The sequence below is a fragment of the Aricia agestis genome, chromosome 18 (genome assembly GCF_905147365.1).
Source record: "Aricia agestis chromosome 18, ilAriAges1.1, whole genome shotgun sequence".
Classification (NCBI taxonomy): Eukaryota; Metazoa; Arthropoda; class Insecta; order Lepidoptera; family Lycaenidae; genus Aricia; species Aricia agestis.
In genome coordinates, this window is record NC_056423.1 from 9,594,894 (window position 1) to 9,621,655 (window position 26,762).

General features: G+C 39.4%; 1 protein-coding gene across 1 annotated transcript in view; it reads left to right on the plus strand.

Annotated features, from left to right (window-relative positions):
- The window catches only part of LOC121736063 (DNA translocase FtsK-like), a 55,626-nt gene extending 51,611 nt beyond the window's left edge, over positions 1-4,015 (plus strand). Inside the window, exons 5-6 of the mRNA XM_042127109.1 lie at positions 2,336-2,551; positions 2,879-4,015. Of these exons, the coding sequence (XP_041983043.1) occupies positions 2,336-2,551; positions 2,879-3,955 (1,293 nt within the window). The 3' untranslated portion in view covers positions 3,956-4,015. The remainder of the gene's footprint in view (positions 1-2,335; positions 2,552-2,878) is intronic.
- Positions 4,016-26,762: the final 22,747 nt, after the last annotated feature.

Here is a 26,762-nt window from a genome sequence, read left to right on the forward strand (position 1 = left end):
CAGGTTGCAAAGCATGTGAAACATACAAGCGGCTATAGAAATCCTCGATCTCGGACAGAACCCCCCCTCGTGAGGAAACGATTTGGCCACAGCTATTCTTCACCTTCGTCAGATGACTCCTCCCGAGGCGCCTTACGAAAACTTTAGACCCTCTATTCCACTCAATCGCTTCCGTGATTTCCAGCGTATTCGAGCGGCGAAGATCTCTACGTATAAGTTTCCGTATTCGCCTCGAGAGAAATTTTACATCTGACGAACCCGAGTCCGTGTTTTCCCTCCGTTCCCTCATAAATTTGAGTGTCTCATCCGAAAGTTTGGATTTCCTGCCCGCATGCTTGGGTCTGCAAAACCTTTCACCTTCGACCCGTATGCTCTCCACAATTGCATTTAAAGCCTCGTCATCTTCCATTGTAGTTTCCGAGATGTTAGGAGCGTCGAACCTATTTCTCAGTTGTAACTGAAATTTCTGGGTGTCAGCGACGGATTGTTGGAAGTTGGGTCGGAGAGTAGACCTCAGCATATGGGCTCTTTCGAGTTTGAAGCATACACTCAAGGATCCTCGCAGTAATCGGTGATCGCTACCGGTATGGAACCTATTGATCACAGAGACAACCGTAATGATGAAATCTATCTCGTTCCTTACCACAGAGTCAGGGCTTCGCCATGTCCACTTTCTTTGGGGCTTCTTTTTGAATAAGGAATTCATCAAGAAGAGCCCCTCTTTTTCGAGAAAGTTGACCAGCATTTGCCCCCTGCGGTTTCGAATCCCAACACCGTGCTGTCCCAAGCAAGATTCGCCGCTAGCTCGTACTCCTACTTTGGAGTTAAAATCTCCCATGACAACATTGAAGTGAGTCTTAGGGGTGGTATTTAAGACCTTGGACATGTCTTCGTACATGGTCCCCACTTCGTCATCCGAATGTGTCGAGGTTGGTGCGTACACTTGTACTATCTTGAGAGAATACCTATCGGTGAGTCTCAAAACGATACCCTCTCCGACACACTCGAGATCTCGACAACGTTGTCGACGAGAGATTTGTTGACGAGGAATCCCACGCCACCCCGGGATGTATGATCTCCCTCTCGGAAGTAGAAAAGGTGACCCGATGGCAGAGTCATGGTGTCTTCTCCTTGTCTTCGGACCTCGCACAACCCTAATACGTGCCAACGGATTTTTTCCAATTCTACCTCCAGTTCGACTAGGTGGTCTTCGAGTCTAAGCGCTCGTCCGTTGTACGTCGCCAGGTCCAGTTGGTGGTAGCGATCCGTAGCCCGGAGATTCTTAGCACCCCTCGCAGTGCCGTTACCATGGCCGCTACCGTGGCCAGGAATAGTACCGCTACCGGGAACTAGGGGCCATCTTTTTCTGGTGCGTTTCATAAGAGGCATTTGCTCATAATTGCCACGCGGAGCACGCGAATTGGCAATCTGACAGGGGGCCAATGAATCAAACCATCAATGCTGCAGCCCATTGATGACCATGGATTTCTTCACTGACCCTATCGTTGATGGTTTTACCGCCATCCTTCGGTTGACTAACTGCGCTTGATGTTAGATCTATACCACACTAATTATTGTGAGACAGAACTACCATCAGGCGGGCGGTGGGGTCGTCACATCCCTACGCCTATTTTTTATTTAAATTATTATTTAAAGCCACATAAAGTTACAAATACAAATATTTATTGGCCAAAAAATTTTAACATAATATAATGCGATAATGGATCCCCACACTAGGCGATGCCTGTCCTGTAGGGACGAAACGAAGTTGCAATAATTAGGTACCGTACATAATTTTATTTTAAATTTTTTATAATAATTACTAATATAATTACACTAAATTAAAAGTTATTTTATTGTATGTATGTGCGAGTGTGTGTGTGTGTGTGTGTGTGTGTGTGTGTGTGTGTGTGTGTGTGTGTGTGTGTGTGTGTGTGTGTGTGTGTGTGTGTGTGTGTGTGTGTTCCATAAACTTATTACTAGGATAAGTAATTATTTTAATAGCACGCAGTCATTTGATTTAAATTTTAAGTACCTACCCGATTACGGCGAAACTGTTGGTCACACTGGCGTAGAGTCGAAGCGTCGACGAGTCGGCGTATCCAATTTTTGCGCGGAGACGCGCTAGCGCATCTTTATAGCTGAATTTTGTACTTAGTTGTTCGTTAACAGTAGAACAATAGAGATAAATATGCTATAGTCCGAAAACATGACGCGTTGCAACGATTCAACTCTCCACCAGTGTGATCCCCGCAAGAATTGAGTTTATGACAAAATACCCATTCAATTAAAGCTAATTAATGCCACCTAAAACATGAGCACCTAAAATTTTCAGGTTTACCAGCCGTCTCACGCGGTGATAGCTCGGCCAGACTTCTCTTCTAACGGCGGCGAGGCCTCCGTAGGGGCGGCCCTGTCAGTCAGTGACGGAGCCAACCCGGGGGCGACCTTCGACCAGGAGCTGCTGGCGTTGCTGGGCCAGGCGCAGAGACAGGAGGAGCGCCAGTACACCCCCACCGCCAAACCCACATACGTCCCGCAGTATCAACAGGTCTGTATATGTTGCATTTGGTATGAATTATTATGTAGCATGTTTTGGATGATATAAAAAACTTAAATGATTGTGTTCTCTTGAACGGTTTTTTAAGGATATATTAAGTATTTTTTCAATCAGTCACATTCTGAAACAGGCCTCAAAGTAACATTTAGAATCAACATACAGGATATGCTGTCGTATGGGTATTCTGTTCTTTAAATGGCTTTTTTAACACAAAGATCGTAAAAACTTTACAAAAACCAACCACGCTTTCTCTTACCCTTCGACTTAATCTGTTGCATTTCTATGTACGTCGTTAAACAGTGCATTGATGCGTTCCAGGTGGACATTCCCTACGTCCCGAAGCCGAGCAAGAAGCCCACGAAACTCCGCCCCAAAGTGCAAGTCGCCCCGCAGCCCGCCACTGCCCCCCAGCAGTACCTCATCGAGACAACCAACGTGCAGCAGTACCAACCGACACAGCAACAGTACCAACCGACACAGCAGTACCAACCGTCACAGCAATACCAGACCGTGCAACCGCAGTACCAACAGTACCGCCAACCGCAGAGCCAGAGAGTCCCCCAGACTCTAAGATACGTCCAGATCCAACCAACGCAAGCGACCATCCAGCAAGCGATCTACGAGCGACCAGAATCGTCTGGCCTGAAAATAGTTGCACCACCCAAATTGCAGCAAATCAATCCGGCGAACTTACAGAACCAAGTAAACTATAGATTAATTCCCCAATACCAACAGGAGGCAACGCCCAAGCAGTACAGACTGATTGAAGCCCCAAGACAACAGGCTAGACAGGAGAAGACTAGAGTAGTGAACATTAACGAGAGACCAGTCACCTATCTCAAGCGGTTCCCTGAACCTGAGGGCGCCAACCAGAGGGTAGCTCAAGGCGGCGAGCAGTTTTATGTCCGTCAGGTATACCGTCCAGAGCAGAGAGCCAGGTACGAGCAAGCGCCATTAAGAAACGTTGAAGCCCAGCGCAGTTTAGACACCAAACCACCCCTATCAGCAATCTACGTCAGCCAAAACATCCCCAAACAATCGAAAGCAGCGAGACCTCTCGTAAGAACTGACTCTGGCATCAAATATGAGCCCAGAGAAGTGTACAGGGTGGAACCCTCCAGCGCAGAACAGGTCCAAATAACCCAAGGATCGAAGAACATCGATGACCAGAGAGCGCATCTACCGCCTCCAAAGAACAACAAAGCGTATACTCCTGAGGAGTTTTCTGCGCTGATAGCTGCTGGGTACTCGGTGACCCCTATCCCAGTAGGCCAGGCAGGCATTGAAACTGCTCAGTCCAGGTCTTCCATAGACGTAGCCCCTGCGCCCGTCCGTCGTCCACTACACACCAGACGCAACCATTATCTCCCGCTACGAGTGGACGACGCCCCTTAAATGACCGAAATGTACATAATAGATAAATAATGTTAAATATAAGTTTATAATTAATTTAAATGAGTCTTTTATTTATTAGCAAGATATTATTATGCCATAATGTATATGCATTTACCGCTATAAATACATAGGTGTTTAACAAATAATAGGTAAACCCAACAATTACTAGCCCGCGGACAAAACGGGGAACCGAAAATTAAACTAAGGCCGATCCCTCTCTTTATGTCTAATCCAACCGAAACATTGGGTATAACATACAGCCGTCTTAGCACTCCCAACCACGTCAACATCTCACCGGGACTAGCAGCAATCCTAAACGGAAGTACATCAAAGACGAACATGAAAATGAGCAAATATTTAGCTCTCCCAACAACTACCTTCGCTGGCCAACCATGCAGAATACTGAAATCAGACACCAAAACGATAATAGTATTCGAATGGGATGCGCAAACAGCCTTTGAACGGGCATGTTCGTCTTTGAAGGAGTTGGGAGCAATGGGAATAAGACACAGTATCACCCCACGCATAATCAGCGTAGACGCCATGTCACTGGGACAGGACAAAGGCAGGGCTGCAAATTACTATGGAATAGTAAAAGCCTCAGAACATCATGAGATAATCGTCTACGAGAACAGAGGGGATGACCTAAGCTTCCTCAAAAAGAATCGTGATGATCAGCCAGCAACGTCCCAACCCAGCAATAAGGCGAACTCATCCTCCGCAAGTGAACGACTCCAAGCATCACGGGAGACCAAAAAAGAGGATGAGAAAGAGAGAAATAAAAATGAAATTAAGAAGTCTCTAAACTCAACGGCCAAATTAAAAGCGTTTGTGGGCTCCATCAAAAGAGTACTTCATCGTGAAAGAATGATCGAGGATAAAAACACCCTTTCTCGGATCAAGGCTTCGTCACAAACAAATCGGCAGGCTTTAGCAATGGAGGCTTTTTTGAGGGAACCATCTACACAAACACCGGCAAATAAAAACAAAAGATATAGGGCCGATCTCGGGCAAGTGCTCCCGCCAAAACTCAGACTGGCCCAGAGCCCCGAAGATCATATAATAAATGCCTTCCTCGAGTTCCAGGCGATAATAAGAGCAAATAAGACCATAAAGCTCTTGACCTGCAATAAGATCATGCAGGCCTATCAGCGGAAAAATCAAAAGCTGTTAGAAGTGAGACTCGAGGATGCAAAAGCTGCCATATACGACAATGTCACCTCCACAATAATTGCCGGGGCGATGACAGGGCAGTATATGGCGGCGTTAAGTGCCGACTGCGGATTCGTGGTTCTGGACGAGGATGAGACAAAACGCACGGGAACTCTCAAATTTATCACAAAATCTGAGGATCCAATAGTGGTAATAGCGGAATGTACCAGAATAATGCTGGAAGACAGGATACTAGAAATGGCAGAAGTCCTATCTGGGGACCCCGAATCCAGCATGGACTGGGATATATTCGCGAAACCTATCAACTACTCGTGGGTCAATGGGGTTCCTGGATGTGGGAAGACAACTTGGATCATTAATAACTTCAATGAGGAAACAGACGTTATAATAACAACGACAATCGAAGCAGCCGAGGATCTAAAGCAAAGGCTATCGCTACGAACTGGCAACAAAGTTAAAGATAAAGTTCGTACCATGGCCTCTTTGCTGGTAAATGGGACAAAAGAAACCTACAAAAGGTTGATAGTTGACGAGGCCCTCATGAACCATTTCGGCTCAATCGTCATGGCGAATCAGTTAACAGGCGCCAACGATGTTATCCTCATTGGAGATATTAACCAACTCCCGTTTATAGAGCGTGAAAACCTCTTTAAACTTAATTACACTCGTCCAAACCTGGTAACCAGCATCACCCAGGAGTTGTCTTGCACACACAGGAGCCCTATGGATGTGGCATACGCCTTAAGCATGGTCTATAATAACATCTATTCATCGAAGGAAATAGTGCGGTCCCTAAAGCTAATGAAGTATTCAGGAGCGAGAATACCTAAAACCAATCTAAATACCCTGTATCTTGTCCACACACAAGAGGAGAAAGCAGCCCTCACTAATACAGGCTATGGATCGGGAACGGACTCTCGCGTCCTCACAATCCATGAAGCTCAGGGATTAACGAGTCCCTCGGTGATCATCATACAGACCAAGTCCCGAAAGCTGGCAATCCATGACAGCGTTCCTCATGCAGTCGTAGCCATATCCCGGCACACTAACACCTGTGTCTATTACACTGACACTGATGGAGACGCTGTGGCAAGCTTCATAAAAAGAGCCACGGAGGTGTCAACCGAACACATAAGAGATTATAATATAAAAATGGCTATAAAAGACAGGAACGATAAAGTCCTAAGCCACATGGCGGGTAGATTCGACACAGAACGATGTCTTTTTAACAACCTAGAAACTCCACCCAGCTTGAGTGACCCCTCTCCACCAAGCCAATGTCACAACATCTAAAGGCAAAGGGTGGAGCAGCATAAAATCTAAGGAAATCGGAAAATGTCGGATCTACTGGCCGCCACACCGACTGGGACCTCACCGTTCAAAACATTAATATTATTATTATGCAATTTATAAAACAATAAATGTATATATTTATTTATTATATGTATAACATATTATACTCTATTCTATTAAATATACATATACACATATATATATATATATAAAAAAAAAAAAAAAAAAAGTGTCCATGGCGTGATGGACCACAATTAATTAAAATTCATAATATTATTTCAATTATCCTTGGTGCGAAAAATCTAAATAATAAAATAACAAAAAAAGGATATGGACGAACAGTCTATAGACGGCCCCAATTTTATAATAAAAAAAAAAATAAAAAAAAAAACAAATAATAGGTAACATAGGTAATTAGGTATTCTTTACCGGGACCCAAAAGTATCTCCTTCCAAATTAGTTCAACGTTTTGAACGTGAAAAGGGACGTAAACATTTTCGCAATTATAAAATTAGCATGGATTTATATCAATAGCTGTCCCGGTGAACTTCGTGTCACTTTAAAACCTTCCCTGGACTTCTACAAATATTTTAATACTAAAATCAGCCCAATCCGTCCAGCCGTTTTCGAGTTTTAGTGCGACTAACACATTTGAAAAATCCATTTTTACATGTACAGGGTGTAACAAAAATAAGTGATAATACTTTAGGATGTGTACGTGTTCCTTGTAGAGAGTTCACAGTGAAAGTAGCAACGCTGAAAGACCAACATTTTTCTTCACTTTTGTATGGTGAAACTCGTGACGCTCGGACCCTTGCCCATACAAAAGTGAAAAAAATTTTTCGTCTTTCATAGCTGCTACTTTCACAGTGAACTCTCTACAAGGAACACGTACACACCCTTAAGTATTATCACTTACTTTTGTTACACACTGTATAGATTGTTTTATTGCAATATAAAAATTCAAAAACATAATAAAAGTTATCAAAGATACTGGATCTCGTTTCCCAAGCCAGAATAGCACAAGAATCTGAGCTAAATCTATTGCAGCAATAACAAACCTCTTTTGCAACTTGGCTTTAGCAGTAACGCTAACAGTCTTGCGACTTTTATTGTCGCCAGCGCAGTTTCTACAAATGTTTTCCATTACGCTAGGAGTTTTAAGGATATACAACCTTTTTTGTCGAAACCCTCATGGACTATTACCATGGTCGCAACTCGCAACAGAAATAAGGATATTATTTCTTGCTATGGTTGCTTGCTCAATATGATTCTTTTTTTTTATATTTCAGGAAGACAATGTTATGAATACATTTTTTTTTTCACAATAATTTTGAGTTCACTTTTTGGGTTCCGTACCCAAAGCGTTAAAACGGGACCCTATTAATTAACATGTTACTCACACAAAGAGTTTAATTAATACCTGCAAAAATACCACAATACCACACAAACCGCGGTTCTGTTTTGTCACCATACAGACGTTCATTTTATAAGAATTTGGCTCGATGCCAACTTGGAATTAACTTCTTTTATCACTCGCCCAGACTATCTTATTGTTAAGTGGTCATTACTTTTGAAGATTATAGACTTGCAAGAATGATTTGGCATGTGGATGGTTTTGTCATGGGGCGTGGATGCGAAGCAGCTAAAATGACGGTAACCAAATTTTCTGTCAATGTCTGGAGTTATATTTTAGTTTTTACAATAGTTGGGGAGGGGAAGAGGGGATTTCGGGAGTAGCTCGAGCGTGTCAGATTAAGCTTGCATAGGCTTTCGACATGTGTCTTATTATCATGGTATAGAAATCAGATTTCTCACGTGGTGGGTAAAAAAAATAATTAATTATTGAAATGTCGTCGGATCGGTCAGATTAAGATAGGGGATGTTTAGTATACCCCAAAGAAGCTTCCATAGAAAGCACTGACGATTCAAAGGTTATTTAAGCCTGTAGGGACACTTTGAAATATGATATTTTCTTAACTAAGCTTCGCAGATATTTTATTTTGCTCTAAACTAAATGTTTTAGTTTTTGTTGTCTAAAATACATTTATAATTTACCTAAATAAGCAATTTTCTGAATATATTTTCTATTTCAAAACTTTCAAATGGCTGCAGTTTCTGAACCCACCGCTAAAATAAAAAAACGCTCTTATTCTTTTTTTATCAGCTTTACTAATGTACAAAACCTACTAGGTCTCCATGACGCTCGAGTGACTACAAAAATAGCACCCTCCCCTCCTCTACTACAATGTGACGATGGTAGTTCAAATTTTAGTGACACGTCAAAGCAGTCTCGTTTGTTTTGGTTCTCAATGCACTATTTTGTTCATTGTGCTATAATCGAAAGACCTCTGGAGTGCTAGGCAAAAACAAATCACTCAGAAGCGTAGCGAAACTCGCAACATTAGAAGAGCTGCAGGTTCGTTGCCGGCCTTTGAGGAAATACTCTTTTTTCTTGAAGGTTTGCATGTCGCATTGGCCGTATTGTTGCTCATGTTGTGATCCGGGGGCCCCGTTTAATTATTATAAGGCGGTAGCTAAGCCCCTGAATTCGCTAGCCACTGGATCATAAAGTCTGAAACAGACATTATACGGTCAATGTACAATTCGTTTATATAATGTACAAAGTTTCTTAAGTTTCTAACATCAATATACTTAAATGAAACACTAGGTTAGGTTAGGCTTCTCAAACATAAATATTTATATAAAATTTTACGAGCCGACAGACGGGGGTTCTAAGTTATAACGATTATAATATAAAATACGATTCGACAAAGGTTGTTTTGCCATAATAATAAATTATGCTTTAACCCACTGTTATTATTTTTAGGTGTCATAATATTCACTAAGGCCGTGTTCACACCAAACCGACAGTGAGCCGCCGAATGTGAGCGAACGTTACGCAGTTTATTGTATTTCTATACATATTCACTTTTTCGTTCACACCTAAGTCCTAACCGACAATACGCTAATACGCTAGGCAGCGCCCGATCCAGCTATTTCGCCGTTCCGGGCAAAATAATAATTGCCGCCCTAAAAACCGGCCAAGTGCGAGTTAGACTCGCGTACGAAGGCCACCGACGCGACACCGCGCCGCTCTCAATTTGCCGCCCCTCATTTTTGCCGCCCCGAGCAATTGCCTGGTTTGCTCCCCCCTAGATCGGGCCCTGACGCTAGGCGTAGGCGCAGACATTCGATACCGTTTATTTCCACGTTCACACTGGCGCTCACAGTGATGAGTGAGCCTTCAGCCTGCTCACATTCGGCGGCTCACAGTCGGTTTGGTGTGAACACGGCCCAAGTTTGATTATGTGACGCCGACGCGACTTTAAAAAAACTTCTATAGCGCGATTCAGGACGGCGTGCCGTTTGGTAAATACTTACTACGAGTACAATGTTATTTCGAGAATGAAAAATCGACGTTGGCCGTATCTCAGACACACACGATAAGCACACAAAGTTTTAACACAATTGGCCGAGCCGCTTCGGAGGAGTTTCGTAGTTCTTCATCGTGACACTGACACGACATTATTTTTATAGTTTAAGGGTGGGTTGCACCAGAGGCATGGTTAAAGTTAAAGTTAAGGTTATAGTTAAGGCTATATTTAGCTTTAACTTTAACCTTAACTTTGACCGGAGAAATTGACAGATGACAGCTGGTCCAACAAGGTTATAAATGAACGTTGGCGGGGGCGCTGCTGGTAAAGGAGAACTGTCAAAAATGGCGTTTTTGTATGATGACAGCGTTAGTTCCTTTTTTTCGCCACGTGCATTTAAAACCTTGTCGAGCTCTATGGTTATGGTTAAATATGGCGTCTTGATGGCGTCCATTTCTAACTTTAACCAACGATTTGACATTGTGCATTGTAGTTAAAGTTAAAGTTAGTTGGTGCAACCCAACCTAAGTATATTTTAATTTTTATCTTTTAAATAAAAATTAAAAATGAATTTTCAATTATTTTGTTAGTCGAGAAAGGCTGAACTGATTTCGCTAAAAATATTAGTGGAAATCCAGGGAAGGTCGAAGGAAAGTGTTACGGAGTACACCGGGTCACCTAGTATAACGATAACTATTATATTATATTCTGCTTTGATATATCGCTGATGATGATACTTTCCTGTTTCTTTTTGCCGGCCTTTTAAGAGGGAATAGGGTAATAGGGCCCTCCCCTAGGGAAGGGAATTGGGCCTCAGGTAAACTCACTCACTCGGCGAAACACAGCGCAAGCGCTGTTTCACGCCGGTTTTCTGTGAGAACGTGGTATTTCTCCGGTCGAGCCGGCCCATTCGTGCCGAAGCATGACTCTCCCACGTTTCTATCAAACTTATCTTTTATAAGTTACTAGCGACCCGCCCCGGCGTCGCACGGGTATAAAATATATAGCCACTGAAAAAAATATTAAAAATGATAGCCTATGATCCTTCACGTGGTCTACTTCTTATATGTACCAAATAACATAAAAATTGCTCCAGTAGTTCGCGAGATAAGCCCTTTCAAATAATTTCCCCCGTTTTTCCACATTCTCCTATTAGTCTTAGCGTGATAAAATATAGCTTATAGCCTTCCTCAATAAATGGGCTATCTAACACTGAAAGAATTTTTCAAATCGGACCAGTAGTTCCTGAGATTAGCGCGTTCAAGTTAGCCCTTTTTAATAATTTTCTCCGTTTTTTTCCACATTTTCCTCTATTTCTTCGCTCCTATTAGTCTTAGCATGATAAAATATAGCCTAAATATAGCCTTCCTCGATAAATGGGCTATCTAACACTGAAAGAATCATCAAAATCCGTTGCGTAGTTTCAAAGATTAAACAACAAGAACAAAGGGACATGAGGGAAAAAAAGCGACTTTGTTTTATAATATGTAATTGTATGAATATAGATAGAATAGGAAGATATTTAAAGATTCATCTTAGTAAGTGACCATTTGAGATGACCCTATGGATAGTTGAAAAAGGTTTTATATCTTGTAACGGCCCTTAGGGTCGCGGGAAAGGTCTGACGAACCCTTTGGAACTGTCTTATAAGTTATATACCTAACTATTTTACATAACGCGTAATAATATTATGATAATCTCATGGTTTTGGTTTTTGTACCCAGGGCTGAAAAATAAGCATTTTTGAAGAGAATTTGTGGTAATTTTTTTGGGATGGATAAATATTTAGTTTAGTAAGTTAAATTCGATTCAGAATTCGTAAGACGTAGATATGTATATTATATTTTGACGTGGGAGAGCCATGCTTCGGCACGAATGGGCCGGCTCGACCGAAGAAATACCACGGGCTCACAGAAAACCGGCGTGAAACAGCGCTTGCGCTGTGATTCGCCGAGTGAGTTTACCAGAGGCCCAATTCCCTACTCTTTTCCCTTCCCTATCCTCCCCTACTACCCTATTCCCTCTTAAAAGGCCGGCAACGCACCTGCAGCTCTTCTGATGCTGCGAGTGTCCATGGGCGACGGCAGTTGCTTTCCATCAGGTGACCCGTTTGCTCGTTTGCCCCCTTATTTCATAAAAAAAAGAATAACGAAGTTCACTGTATCATCTAATAAATCAACAAATATAAATTATAATAAATGTAAATGATAAAAAGTGCTCTAAAAAGTCGGTCCTACGCCGGCTCTCCGAAAAATACAAACATTTTCCACAAAAGCATGAAATTCGCGAAATAAACACAATTGAACTAATCAAAAATCTTTGAAGTCGATTACATCGCGGAAAAACATCAAAAAGATCATCTTTATTGTTGTTTGACGAACAACTAAGCCACAAAGGAAGATGAAAAATGAATGGCCGTAATTGAAAAACTGAATTACTGAGCTTCGCGGGCGTGGATGTACCTTCGATACTAATATTATAAATGCGAAAATGTCTATCTGTCTGTCGGCCTGTATGTCTGTTTGTGTAAACGTCTGTCGGTTTGTGTATATTATATCAGTCTGTATAAACTTCACGCTTAAACTGTTAAACCGATTCGTATAAAAAGCATGGAGAATACTTTGAGTCCCTGGACCCTTTCAGGGACATAGGATACATTTTATTCCGGATAAACGAATTTCTGTCCAATGGAGTTGAACATGGCCGTACATGTGAGGAGCTGTCAACATATGAAGGATAAGTTCCAAAAAACCCAATACTGCGGGCAGTTGTGAAGAGGAATCAGGAGCAAGACCCACTTCGTCTTCAGAGTCGAGCGTTTGGAGTCCCGCCACAAAGTTAATTTTAACTCCTTTGTGGTGAGGATCCCGACACATCATCTACTGACCTTCGAGAAGGAGGAGTTCTGGCCGATTGGAGTCGTCTACAGGCAGGCAGACAATACATGTTTAGTGTTAGAGTTAGTTTTAGTATAAATATTATGTATGTTAGTCTATTTAATATGGGCGAAGGTGCCTGATTTAAATAAATAAATAAACTAGCCAAGAATTAGTCGGATTCTGTGTCAATAGTCAATACAGTAACGAGAAATCGGTTTAGAAATGTTTTTGTAAAAAAATTACTCTGAATCTATATATATACATAATAATACGTCACTACATATATATATATATATATATATATATATATATATATATATATATATATATATATATATATATATATATATATATATATATATATATATATGTAAAAAAATTACTCTGAATCTATATATATATACATAATTATATATATATATATATATATATATATATATATATATATATATATATATATATATAATTATGTATATATATATAGATTCAGAGTAATTTTTTTACAAAAACATATATTAGAATTTTATTTGTTGTAAGGTTTAGAGAGCTGCAGCTGCAACTTTTTCGAAGTTGCAAATTGGGATTTACATCACCCTAACTGATTAACTGATCCAAACAACATACCAAAAATGCAGCACTACATCATGCTTTGCGAATTTAATGGTAATTTCCACCGGCCTAATATGGTTATGAATTAATTTCTCTTATGGTAGTAACCTCCAACGTTCAATTTCTCGTTTTTGGGGTTTTATTTATTCAAGCTACTTCTAACTTCTACTTTATTTTTTTACGAAACTGGCACTGAGTTGTTACTTTATTTTCCCCCACGGAACCTTTATGTCGGCTACGTAGGTTCATTCTCGTATAAATTCAGCGGCAGAATAATTGTGAACTGCCTTAAGATAGGGTTGGGAAGGCAATTGACCCAATTTAAGAGTTGCCCTATTTCTACCCCAAAAGAAAGTATGTAAGTTCTGAAATAAAGCATAGACGTATAAAGGCCCCTCCCCACGTTATGGTGCGATGTATGACCATGATTGCATAGCTTTCTACATGCACTATCTACCTACATGCATGCACTATCGACACCATTGACGAAGCACCATTGCTGAGTAAGCACCTATTTGGCAAAGGTGTTGAAATGTTTTTTAATTGTTTAGTTTGTTTGTATTGTTTAGTTTGTTTGTATTGTTTACCAAATAAAGTTTGTTTCTTTCTTTCTTTCTTTCTTTCAAGCAACTGATACCCGCAACTTCCTTGCGCCAAAATTCGTTTATCGCCCTAGAACCGTACATTTTCAAAAAAATCTTTTGACTCAAAGCCCTGTTCCTGAGACCAAATAGCAAAATCAGTTCAGTGGTTTGGGCTTAAAGAGGTAACATGCAGACCACAGAAATAAATCAAGATAAAACGGCTAAGCGAGTGGAGTACGCGTGTTTCAATCTTGCTCTGTCGTGCAAGAATCGTTGAACGTTCATTCAGTCAGCGCGCACGTGTCGACTTGATTACACCGGAGCGGTTGTGTAAAAATGCCTTATTGTGCAGTGTCTAATTGTAAAAAACAGAAGTACAAAAGTAAATCAGTCAAAAGGAGGTATTTCTTTCCACGGGTAAGTTATTTGTTTTAACTAAAAGCAAAGCAAAAATTGACACGATCGATTCCTTAGAAACCGTCGCGCGTCGCCGTTCTATCTTGATTTATTTCTGTGATGCAGACACATTTTAATTGATAATATTAGTATGGATTAGTCAATAGTATAACTATATATATCATGTTATAGCCATACTTGTAACATAGCTATTGCTATTAAGTTTAACGCACACTTGGGCAAGCTACTCTGCCCTCAGGCGTAAAAACATTTACTTTTACAACCGTTACAACTTCATTCGGTTTATTGCTCGCAGTTCTTGTTGTTCTAACAGCGTGCCAAACAATATTATGTCAATTTAACCAAGAACATAGAAATTTTATGTATCTTCGCATTTATTTGTAATTAAGTGTATTATTTGACGACCTCTGTGGCTCAGTGGTGAGCGCGTTGGTAGCTCAAGCCGGGGGTCGCGGTTCGAATCCCGCCGACGGAACAAAAAGTTTTCAATGTTCCCGGGTCTGGATGTGTATTAAATATGTGTATGATATAATAAAAATCTTAAATATATGTATAGTATAAAAGTATTAAATATATTTCCGTTGTCTGGTACCTGTAACACAAGTCCTTTAGGTACTTAGCACCAACGATATCAAAATACTACATACGTTCTAATTCTATGCTTAGCACGGGGTAAGACTGACGTGGTGTGAAGCGTCCATAGATATTATTATTAGGCACAGATATACAACACACACTTACATTACACAGATATAATAATAATAATAGCTCCCACACCGGTTTCGGTGACGGTGGCCGGTTTCATTGAAACCAGGCCAGCTACGCAGGAGTAATTTTATAGTGCCCAAGTGTGTGCGCAACACAAGAGCACTCTCTATTCCTTTACTCTCATAACCCAGTGGGACGGAAGACCGACACGACCGGCGAGAGATCAGGCGCAGGACCGACTTTTTACATACCCATCCGACGCATGGATCATCTTACTTGTCAGACAATCAGGTGATCAGCCTGCATTGTCCTAACCAAACTTGGAAATAACATGTTTCCAACGCGGGAATCGAACCCACAACCTCCGAGTCAAGAGCCGCGCTCTGTACCACTAGACCACGGAGGCGTTATTACACAGATATATCCAAAATACTACTCACTGACTTATCACAAAAACTCATAAACTAGGCCTATTCAAACCGGAGAGTTATCCGCTACCGCCGCGCCGCGCCGTGGGTAGTATGGTAGCGAATAATCGTAATTCCAAACTAAATATTACCGCTACCCGCTCCGCTGGGGGTTAAGCCAAGATCTTTTATTTATCGCTTCTTTAAAGAATCGCCATTCGCCGATCAAAATGTATAGAATTGACATAAGACCAGTCCAACGTCAATGTCATATTAACGAACGTCAATTCTGTACATTTGGATCGGCAACGAAGCGAAAACGACATTAGTTTAGAACTGTATTTACGAAACTGTAATGGGGAAACTCGTGACGTTCGGGCGCTTGCCCATACAAAAGTGAAAAAAAAATTTGGTCTTTTAGCGCTGCTACTTTCACAGTGAACTCTCTACAAGGAACACATACATACCCTAAAGTATTATCACTTATTTTTGTTACACCCTGTATAATAAGTATAGAGAATTCCCAAAAATCTTATCACGTCTCACGTTGTAACTTGTCAGCCAAAAAGTTTTCAGATAAGACCCATAGTTCAACGACCCCGGCGAGACGATATTTTGTTTTATTACAGTACCCCGATTCTGCAAGTTTCCAGCACATTGTGGTGAGGCGCAGCGGAGCGGGCCGCTTTTTTCATACACGTTTTATCACCGCGACATAAAGCTTGTACAAAAAATGCGAATAAACGACGTCTCGTCGCGACACTACTATTTCTATGTAAGTATTTGAATTTTGAACTATGAAAATGTCGCTAGCTTCGTGTCGCTAGCAGCCCCCTTAGACAAAGTATTTTTCGTTAAAAACGATGGCGAATTTCGTTATCAAAATGCATGGGATTTGATATTAGTCTTCGAAAGCGAAATGTCATTTCCGCCTCCATACAATTTATACATACAATTTACGCTGCGCCCCGACACAGTGTGCGATACGCGCATCCGCTTCCACACAAATTGTATGGAGGCGGATTTTTGCGATGAGCCCCGGCACGGCCCGTCTCAGTATGCTCACTCCTTTAGCGCGATGCAATAGGCATACGCCGCCGCGGCTACAAGGCTTCGGTACTGCCCGTCGCCTCTAACATAATATATCGACTTCCAAACACAAAACTGCTGACACTCGCACATTCACACATACAAACCATAAAGTTAATATACCTAGCGGCGGGAATAGAGAAACAAAGGTCTGAGCAAGAGAGATGTCACTATCAGTAACACTGCGTAGTAAAAAGAGACGTGACAGCAGCACTCTTTCTTTGACGTCCAGTCGGCGCGTGCCGCACGTTAACAATTTAATCTCATAGAAATCAAGTTCAATCATGCTTGTGTAAGTGTATACGTACATATATTTTTCACACAGATGAAAACCAATTTTGGTTACGTTTGACAGCTCGAGATTGTTGCTCTATTCCGCTAGGTATATTAACTTTATGCTACAAAACAGCTTGTTTACTTCAAATGGTATTCTGTAAATCGTCAAAACAACATCCAATGTGGTCTAACAGGTCAAAAGTTCAAAACTTCAAAGGGCAGGCGTTTGACGGTTGTTTGACGTTTATTCCATATCCATACTTCGATACTCGTAACCTCATAAATGCGAAAGTGTGTCTGTCTGTCTGTTCGTCACGCCCACACCGCTAAATCGATTTTGCTGAAATTTGGTTTGGAGATAGTTAAAGTCCCGAGAAAGGACGTAGGATACTTTTCATCCCAGAAAAATCTATGGTTCCCGCGTGATAATCGAATTTTGGTGCAACGGGGTTGCGGGCGTCATCTAATTATCTACACGGACGTAAAAAATTATCTATATATTAATACGTGAGCCAAAAACTTGGTATCCCTTTTGACGAAAAATCGGGAAACGTAGGTGAATGAAATTTTGCACAGTTATAGTTTATGTAGTGAAGGAGTGCATCGAGCTAATATGATTTTGAAATAATCCTTTTATCATAGATTTTTTTAAGAAATAAAACATTACACAGACTAGGAAAAATGACATATTTTTGAGTGACAAGCCTGATCATACGAATTGTACTCTTTTATTTATGGTTGAAGTCTGTTGACAACAAGGTGACAAATTGAAAATGGATTATAGTTTTTTTTATTGAATATTAGATACTATTAGACAATGTATACACGGCCAGTCTGAGATCAGCTGAGTCCCAGAGACAAGAATTGAAAAAAATATGATAAAGTCAATATTTTATTACAAAATATAGGTAGTAGTCCCAATATCGTTGAAACTAAGGTCGAATTTCGACCATTGGGCGATCACTAGTATTTATATTACTATATAAGGAACGGACTGTATCAAACGAGAAACGAAGATGAATAGCTTTATAAAAGAAGAATTAGGGTACTAAAGTATCAGTAATGTAATACGTAAGAGTCGTGTTGGAGTCAACGGCCTCAGAACTTTCCGAAGGTGTTTGTTTTTATAAACATTGTTTACTTATAAAGGGCAAAATATTATTGGTGCCATTTTCCCGCTTCATCTTGCGGAAAACTACTTTGGAGTAATAATTATCTTTGGAGTAAGTAATTAAATTGAGAAATCGAACAAAAAACTATAAATTATTAACGGCCGCATTCAGAGACATATTATAACGATGGTTAAACTTAAATTTAACACAGATTTTAGAAGTAAAAATTTAATGAAGAATTTAATGTAAGGGGCATGTCGAAACCTTCATTTAATTACAATTAAGTAATCAATATTCGCCTCTGAGTGCGGCAGTAAGTATTAAGGGTCTGTTTCACCACTTTCTGATAAAGTGCCGATAGGCTGTTAACAACTTTTTTTACAGATTCTCCATACTTTATACGTCAAGTTAATTTGTCAATAGACTATCCGACACTTATCAGGAAGTGGTGAAACACGGCCCTAAGGGAACTTGTAACATCCCTCTTCTTTTTCGTCGGATTAAAAAGTAGCCACGGATAACTGTTATCGATGTATTGCGTGATAAACAAAACATGTAGTACATAAACATTATCATACATTTTGCAGTCAGTTAAACTAAAAGGTTGGTAAACATGTCAGTTCCTTCTCATCACAGCCCACATAAACCTATTAAGTATTCAAATATTCATGTCATCTACATCTAATTATTCCTTGTTTATCACTATAGTTGTGACTTGTGACCTTTTCACGTGCAGGAAATCACAGGGAATAGGGCGCGATTCTCGAGCCTCGAATGTTTCGGTCGCAAACTCACTCGGTCGAGAGTTTTTAAGAAGTCTTGATGGAATGTTCTTTGTTTTGTTCCAGAACAATCTACAAATCGAGTTAGCCATAAATGACGTCACGAAAACGCGTAGGCTATGGTTTCGGTTTCAAGGGAAGGAAAGAATATTTTTGATAAAAGTAGAGCGAGATACGAGACTGAACTGAAGTCTTAGATTAATCATTGGTCTTCGCTCGCGGCGCTAGGACGTATGATTAATCTAGACTGAAGTGTATGAACAAAATATAATGGCGCGTAAACGAAAAACGTGACGATTTTCTAAGCTCTCACACAGAAGTTTGACTTCAAAAATATCGCGTGATTGATGGACTGTCCCCTAATACAATCTCACCTAAAGCAGTTTTATGTGGTGTCGGGGCGCGGCCAATCATATTTGGCTGTTTATGTATGGTAACTCTAACTGTGTGCGTTTCAGTGACGTAAGACGATTTATAAGGTTTGAAATAGAGTTTTATTTTAGGCATTACATTGTGGGGTGGCCGCATTCGCACGTTTTCCGTATTCGATTTCCGAATTCGTTTGCCGTATTCGGAATTCGTTCGTTTTTTACGCGTGAACGCGCCGGATTCGAACTTGAAACATACGTGCGGAATTTGTTCCGTCAAGAAAAACGAATGTGGGCGGCAGTTAAACTATTTTCTACTGATTTCACGCATTCGGATTTCCAAATACGAAGAACGTATTCAGAAATTGCATAGGAAAATGTGTAGATGCGGCCGGCCGTGAAAACCAGTGACAAGCAGACTTTCGTCATTTCATAAAAGCTGCAAGTTAGCGTGTTTACTCGTATGACCCCTTATTATAGACTTGATCGACCAGTAACTTCGGTCGCGCTTACTTTAAAAGGTACCCAGTTCTGCGTTGGTCTAGACTCTAGTGTCTACCTAACCTAAGTAAAAGTATAAAGCTCAGTTTTTATCTTATTTTTTTCTGGATATTTGTAGGAATCTCGACTTCTACTGCCGTACATTTTTGACAGTAATTGTTTCTCACTGCCAGATCACCCCAAAGCCTAATATTTTTTTACTTTACATTTTTAGGGTGGCCGTATACATTAATTTGCCGTATGGGATTTCCGTATTTGAATTCCGCATTCGGAAATTCGAATGCATGGCATCAGTAGAGAATACATTAACAGCATTACATTAACAACAAGCCGGCGCGGCGGCGCTACGCGTTCGCGCGTAAAAATTCCAAATACGAAAAATTAATTCGGAAATCGAATACGGAAAACGTACGTTTGTGGCCAGCCTTAGGAGTTTTTGCCATTCTGTTGCAAAAAAAAATGTACTTCAAAAAGTCGGTAATTCTGTAGTGTAGCTCTACCATCTGAAAGTTCGTTAGGTCCACGTCTACATTAAATTAGACCAAGTAATATCATGCAGTAATAGAATATCAAAACTGGGTCGCCTCAAATTAAGCGCATATTATGCCGGGCCGCAGTGTCGGGAAGGAGCGCAGTGCATTAGCAGATAGGTGACTTTCGGTAAGCGACCGCGACCGACAAAAATTCATATAAAATGCTATATTATTGTCATGACGGCTATTATCATTGTAAAAGGAGGGGAAGTAAGTTATCTTCGGCACCGCGCGCGGCTTGTATGTGTGCGCCATAGTATCAATGCGTCGCCACGTACGGCACACAACAAAATCTCGGCGGTACCAGCCTAGTAAAACTGGCCGAGACTTAATTTAAACTAAGACTTCTTAATTTAAACTAAGAAAAAAGGGATGACACTACGATGTTGCCACTTTTTAATTTCTTCACTTTTTTGACAGACCTTGGCCTTTGGGTATGAACATACTTTGAGTTCTAAATGCATGGTTCCTACACGATAAGATAAAAATTAGTATTTCAACTTCTGCCTGTTTCGGACTTCAAAACTGGGACAACCTTAAAAATGGCATGTATTTAAATCAATATCTGTATATTCCCTTTTCTCGATCAAAATATTTGAAAGTTTCACCAAAAATACTGACTTGCACACTAATTATGCACCCTAAATAATGCGAATTCAGCATACTATTTAAAGTTATTTGCGAAACTGTTTTACTGAACGAATAACTATTATTAAAAGGCTTATAATTAACTGATCACCAGAAATAGTAACATTTCACAGACAAAAATAGTAAATGATCACCAAAACACAGACCACCATTTTAATGTAAAATGATAACCAAAGATTTAACATCTTAAAACCAAAAATAGTAAATGATCACCAAAATAAGTAAATGATCACCAACATTATACTAGCATTTTAATGTAAAATGATCACTAAAGATTTATTATCTCGCTATCGTATTTATGCAAAATGACTCCAAATAAATCATTGTTCCTTAAACCAAAAGTAGTAAACGATCACCAACATTATACGTCAGAATTTAATGTAAAATTATAACCAAATATATTTTTGTTTAGCAAATATCCTATTAAAGAGAAGAAGACAGATAGACGGACAGACAGACATCGAAGTCTTAGTAAAAGAGTCCCGTTTGTACCCCTTGGGTACTGAACCCTAAAAACGGGACTCTATTACTGAGACTTCGATGTCTGTCCGTCTGTCCGTCCGTCTCCTGGGCCTGGGCCTAGGCTGTATCTCAAGAACCGCTCCAGCTAGACTTCTTGCCGCTATAATAACAAGTACTAAAATAAAATAAAATAAAATAAAATTATTATTTAAGGGAGGCTCCCATACAACAAACATATTTTTTGGCCTTTTTTTGCTCCATATCAATAATGGCAACCGGTAGGCACGTTGATATTTTCGCAAATGCCTTGATTATATTATGTTAACTTCAATAAATATGTAATAATAATAAAAAATAATTTAAAAGGGGCTCCCATACAAAAACACAATTTTAGGTCTAAATTTGTTTTATATCGGTACGGAACCCTCCATGTCCAACTCACACTTGGCCGACTATTTTGTTAATAATATTATGCTTACATGTTTTGTCAATCGTAGTGATTTATTTGAACAGAAATATCGCATTGATTTGCTCACAAGGATTTGGTGATCATTTACTATATTTGGTGATCATTTACTATATTTAGTAATCATTTACTATATTTGGTGATCATTTACTATATTTGGTTGTCATTTACTATATTTGGTGATAATTTACTTTATTTGGTGATCATTTACTACATTTGGTGTTCGATTACAATTTGAAGTGTTGTCATGACTAAAATAGCTGGTACTGTTGCAATTTTAGACTTTATTTTTTTGGTGTTAATTATCTTTTTTTGGTAAACAAGTTTAGGGTATCAGTGCATTTTTTGGTGGTCATTATATTTGTTCCCTTATTAAAATAGTATATCTAACAATTCCTTAGTTCAAAAAACATGCTACAACTTTTTAAACTACTTTTAGGAACATCATTTATTCTAAATAAAACCCAATTTAATCTGTTATGTTCATATAATTAAGAACACGTCATAAATATCATCAAGTGCTAACTTAACATGGACTAAACTTTGGCACAGTGAATGGTAACTCAGTTTATAAACAATAATATAAAAAACAATCGGCAAAGAGCGAGTCGGATTCGCGCACAAAGGGTTCCTTACCGATATATTGCAAAATAATTAAGCCTAAAGCTTAGGCCTAAGCTTGCACTCTAGGGGTTGACAAGCTACTAAAAAAAAAAAGAAAAAAACAACTGGCTTCTATTATGAGTCGACGTCTCATATCATCTACTTCTGGGTGGTTCGCAAAAAATAACCACGATAGCTAAGGCGGGAGCTACGCTGCGCTACGCTACGCTACGCTACGCTACGCTGCGCTACGCTACGCTACGCTCCCGCCTTAGCCATCTAACCTAACCCAATCAAGTCGTATTGGGCCAACATTGCTATTAATTATTTAAGAATCATTAATAAATTAATTAACCGATACAATTACAATACAGTAGTGAATTTTGATAATTTTTCTTAATTTTTATCAAGAAACCTTGAATTATATAGTTTTGGAATGATAAAATCTTTCACCATATCTCATCATAATTACCAAAAATCTTTGTCGCTAACACAGATATAGATCAAGATATATCTGTGGTCGCTAAAGATTAAAGAGTGAGTGCGGCGTTAGATGAGGAGGCCCCAACATGTTTTTCAGTAAAACAGAGAAACATAAAGATAATAAAGTTAGGTTAAAAACATTTTAGTTGCACAATTTGTCAATTTGTAGACTTGTTTTGATAATAGAAATTGATTTTATTGTGGTGCACCTTTCGATATCGTTTTTAGAAATTCCGTTGTAAGATTGTCCAATTTAGAGTGCAAGTTAGTATTTTTGATAAACAATTTAAATTTTAGTTTTACAAATAATATATCCGATGTATGAACCATATTTTTGGTGTGAATTCGGTTATAAAGGTCGTCTCGTTTTGTATGATGTTTAAGTTTTTTGAAGGACATGTTCATCAATTGTTTTTTTTGATCAGCATTAGTTTTTCTGGTATGCATTCAGTTAATTAGCGGAGTGAAGGTAGTGTGCTGAAAAATTATTCTGATGTGCATTTAATAATATCCCCTTAAAAATTAAGCAAAGAGGAAAAAAATGTAGGTTTCTCTTTCACTCCTAAGGTTTTTTTGGGTCGGAAAACTCTGAAAAGCTACTAGATATAAATCAACAAAATATCAAAAAACACTCAATATTCGTTCGTTTCAAAAGCTATCAATCTTCAACTATTTACTGTCTAGTACTCAGGCACGGGGCTTATAAAATGGTCCTTATGTCGTTAGCATAAGGTCCTGTTTGAGCTAAAAAATAGGAGTAACCACTATAAAAATGTCATACAGTAGAAAAAAGTGTATTTGCAATGAGATCAATGACGCAGATACAAGTTAGACAGTGATAATTCATTTACGAAGTTCGATCTATCGCCAACTGTATCTTATGAGTTTTTCATTATATTTCGTTTTTTAAGAAAATCCAGTTTATTCCAGTTCATTTGCGTCTGGTTAACGATCTATGATTGTACCTACAACTGGGTAGCCGCGTCCTTACGAGAATGCAAAGTATTTTTTACTTAAAATCCGTAATCATCTGCTTGCCGCGGCCGAATCCATTTCGTTTTAACATCGTATTGCTTCGTCATAACTCATACTGCACTCCAAAGTCCAGAGTGATTTGACGCGTGGTTTGGTACTACTAATATATATTCTGTGGCGTGGTTTGAAGGTAGTCTTCTGTATATCATTATACTGTGGTCCAAATACAGTGTACACTGTGGCAAATTGAACGAAAACCGGGAATTAATCAACCCGTGAGCGGCCCGCTCGACGGTCACTACCTGTCAGTGCTGCCCAAATCGACGCAGGGATCCTCAACCTTTTCTCAAATTATGAGTTTTTAAAATTGCCTAGGAAATCACACGAGCGATAACTGGCTTTTGCGTAAATAGGAAATAAACGTTTATTTCCCAGGAGTCCCATCTAGTAAAATAAGCATAAAGTAAGAAATTAAAAATATATATTTTCCTGCAGAAGTGAGCAAACTGATCGTAAGAAATTTTGACTAAGAATCACTCTCGATAATTAGAATATCAAGCTAAGTATTAAAAAAAAGACTAACTAGTTAGTTCAAAATCGGTCCACCATTTTGAATGCCACGATTCCACAGACAGACTGACAGGCAGACTCTTCAAACTTATAACACGCCTTCTTTTTGTTGGGGGCTAATAAATCTGTGGTGACATACTATGGGTAGGAAGATAGTGAGGTTCAAAGTTCAACACACGTCGCGCGTAACACATGTATCGTCTCAATTTTCATCGCTATCGTTTTGTTTATGTTTTGTCTTTATTGTGCTAATATGTATCGTCTCTTTCTAGTCTGTAAAATTTTGTATATATAGCCGTAAGTTTCATGAATAAAACACTTCTTCTGATCCTACAGTCGAGTTATTATTTACCTACTTAGAAAAGGAAGATCTTCCGACCGAGCGAGATAGCATATTCGGTCAGGCCGAAGCCCACTGACGTTATTTCAGACGTTGTATATATCTTGCCGTTCTACGAAACTTTGAAAGCGCGATGCAGGAATATTAGGCGAATTGTGGGTACCGCCACAATATAAAACTCAAAGGTAACTGACTGACATGGTGATCTATCAACGCACAGCCTAAACCACTAGACCGATCGGGCTGAAATTTTGCATGCAGGTACGACTCGTAGATGTTATGACGTAGGCATCCGCTAAGAAAAAAAAAAAGGGGTTAAAACAGGGGATGAAAGTTTGTATATAATAATACTTCTTAACGCGAGCGAAGCCGCGGGCAAAAGCTCGTATTATAATAAAAATGCTTTTTTTATTTTCTATTGGTCTCGTTAAGATTCGTGAACGGCTGAACTTAGTTGGCTAATTGTATGTTGTATTGAAATATTCGTGGGCCGTATATAAACTTTCCCTGGATAAAAATCCAGGGAAATTTTATATTAAGAGGAAAGTGATACGAATAACGAAGTTCACTGAATCATCTAGTAAATCGACAAATATGAACCCAACAGTTTCATAACCCTGCGATTCTATCTTCCGCATCTAAATTTCATAGACAACCTCAGTTCTGAAAGCTATTCGAATTTCGAGCATCCTTTCGGCTGAAATAGCTCCGTATTGGTACACCGACTGAATATTGTGAATGTGTAATGTCCTATCAGAGAAGTTGATTCCTAGGCATTGCGGACCTATTAGTAATTTGGTCAAACGCATTCGACCGATCTGAGCTAACATTGAATTGACATAAGCCGACCAAATGACGTAGAACCGTCAACTGCCAAGGAATCAATTTCCTCGATGGTATTTTTTTTAACAAAATGACCCACCACACATTCCCACCACTGTATCTCCTGTGTCGCCAGGATCAACAGTGGCGACCAACCACGAAAACCCTTTGATATGATCTCAAGGATGCCCGAAGGACAAGCTAAATCTGTCTTGGGAACCGCAACGAAATTAATCAGGAGAAAAGAAGGAGAAGTAGGAGAATTGTGTAATGTAAATCTTATCCATACTTCCATACCAATATTATAATTGCGAAAGTGTCTGTTTGTCTGTTATCTCTTCACACCCAAATCGCTGAACCGATTTTGCTAAAGTTTGGTACGTCCGTACGCGATGATCAAAGCGAAGTTGCGGGTGAATTCCGAATTCCGAATACAGAAAACGAATTCGAGAATCGAATACGAAAAACATGCGTTTGCGGCCAGCCTAAAACGTACATAATTATATTTTCTTACTAGTAAAGATGAATATGAAAATACAAAAATATTATATTTTCTTCACCCCAGTGTGTTCGATCAATGTTACGTATTATAGCCCAAAATATAATATTGTACACGATAGCGTATAAAATATAGCTCCAAAAATACAGGGTGTTACAGTACGGATGTAATATAGAGTGATATAAATGAAATATTACGTACGCGTCTTATAAAATACTACAATCTCTTAGCTGCTTTTCCTTAGATAACAATTTTATTCACATACGCTTAGTGCTTACTTTGTACATACATTAATTTATTAGCATTAGCATACAATCTATATACAGAGTGTAACAAAAATAAGTGATAATACTTTAGGGTGTGTACGTGTTCCTTGTAGAGAGTTCACTGTGAAAGTAGCATAACTATTATATCACAAAAAGGGTAAGTATAATTGAGTAAGCAGCTCCTGCATCCTTTTTTTTGTCCTTCGAGACGGATTTCCTATGAGCTCCTACACCGCGTCCTCTGCGGCAGTTTGTCCGGTTTTTTCAATATTAATGACCTTATTTTAGTCACACTCGTACTATTTCGTCCAGTAAAAGCTTTCCCCTTTGAGCTTTCACGACCAATATCGATGCAATAAAACTACAGGCGCCGGGAGTAGGTCAAACCAGTGTTACAATTATTACACCAGCTTTTACCCGCTCCTTCGCTCGCGAGTCGCGCGAAACATAGTATTCCTAGGGCCCAATTCTCAGGATGTGAACTATTTCACTCGTAAAATTATTTCATGAACTATTCATTTCAACTGGCAAGTTCGAATGATCCGTAAAACAGAAAACTCGTATT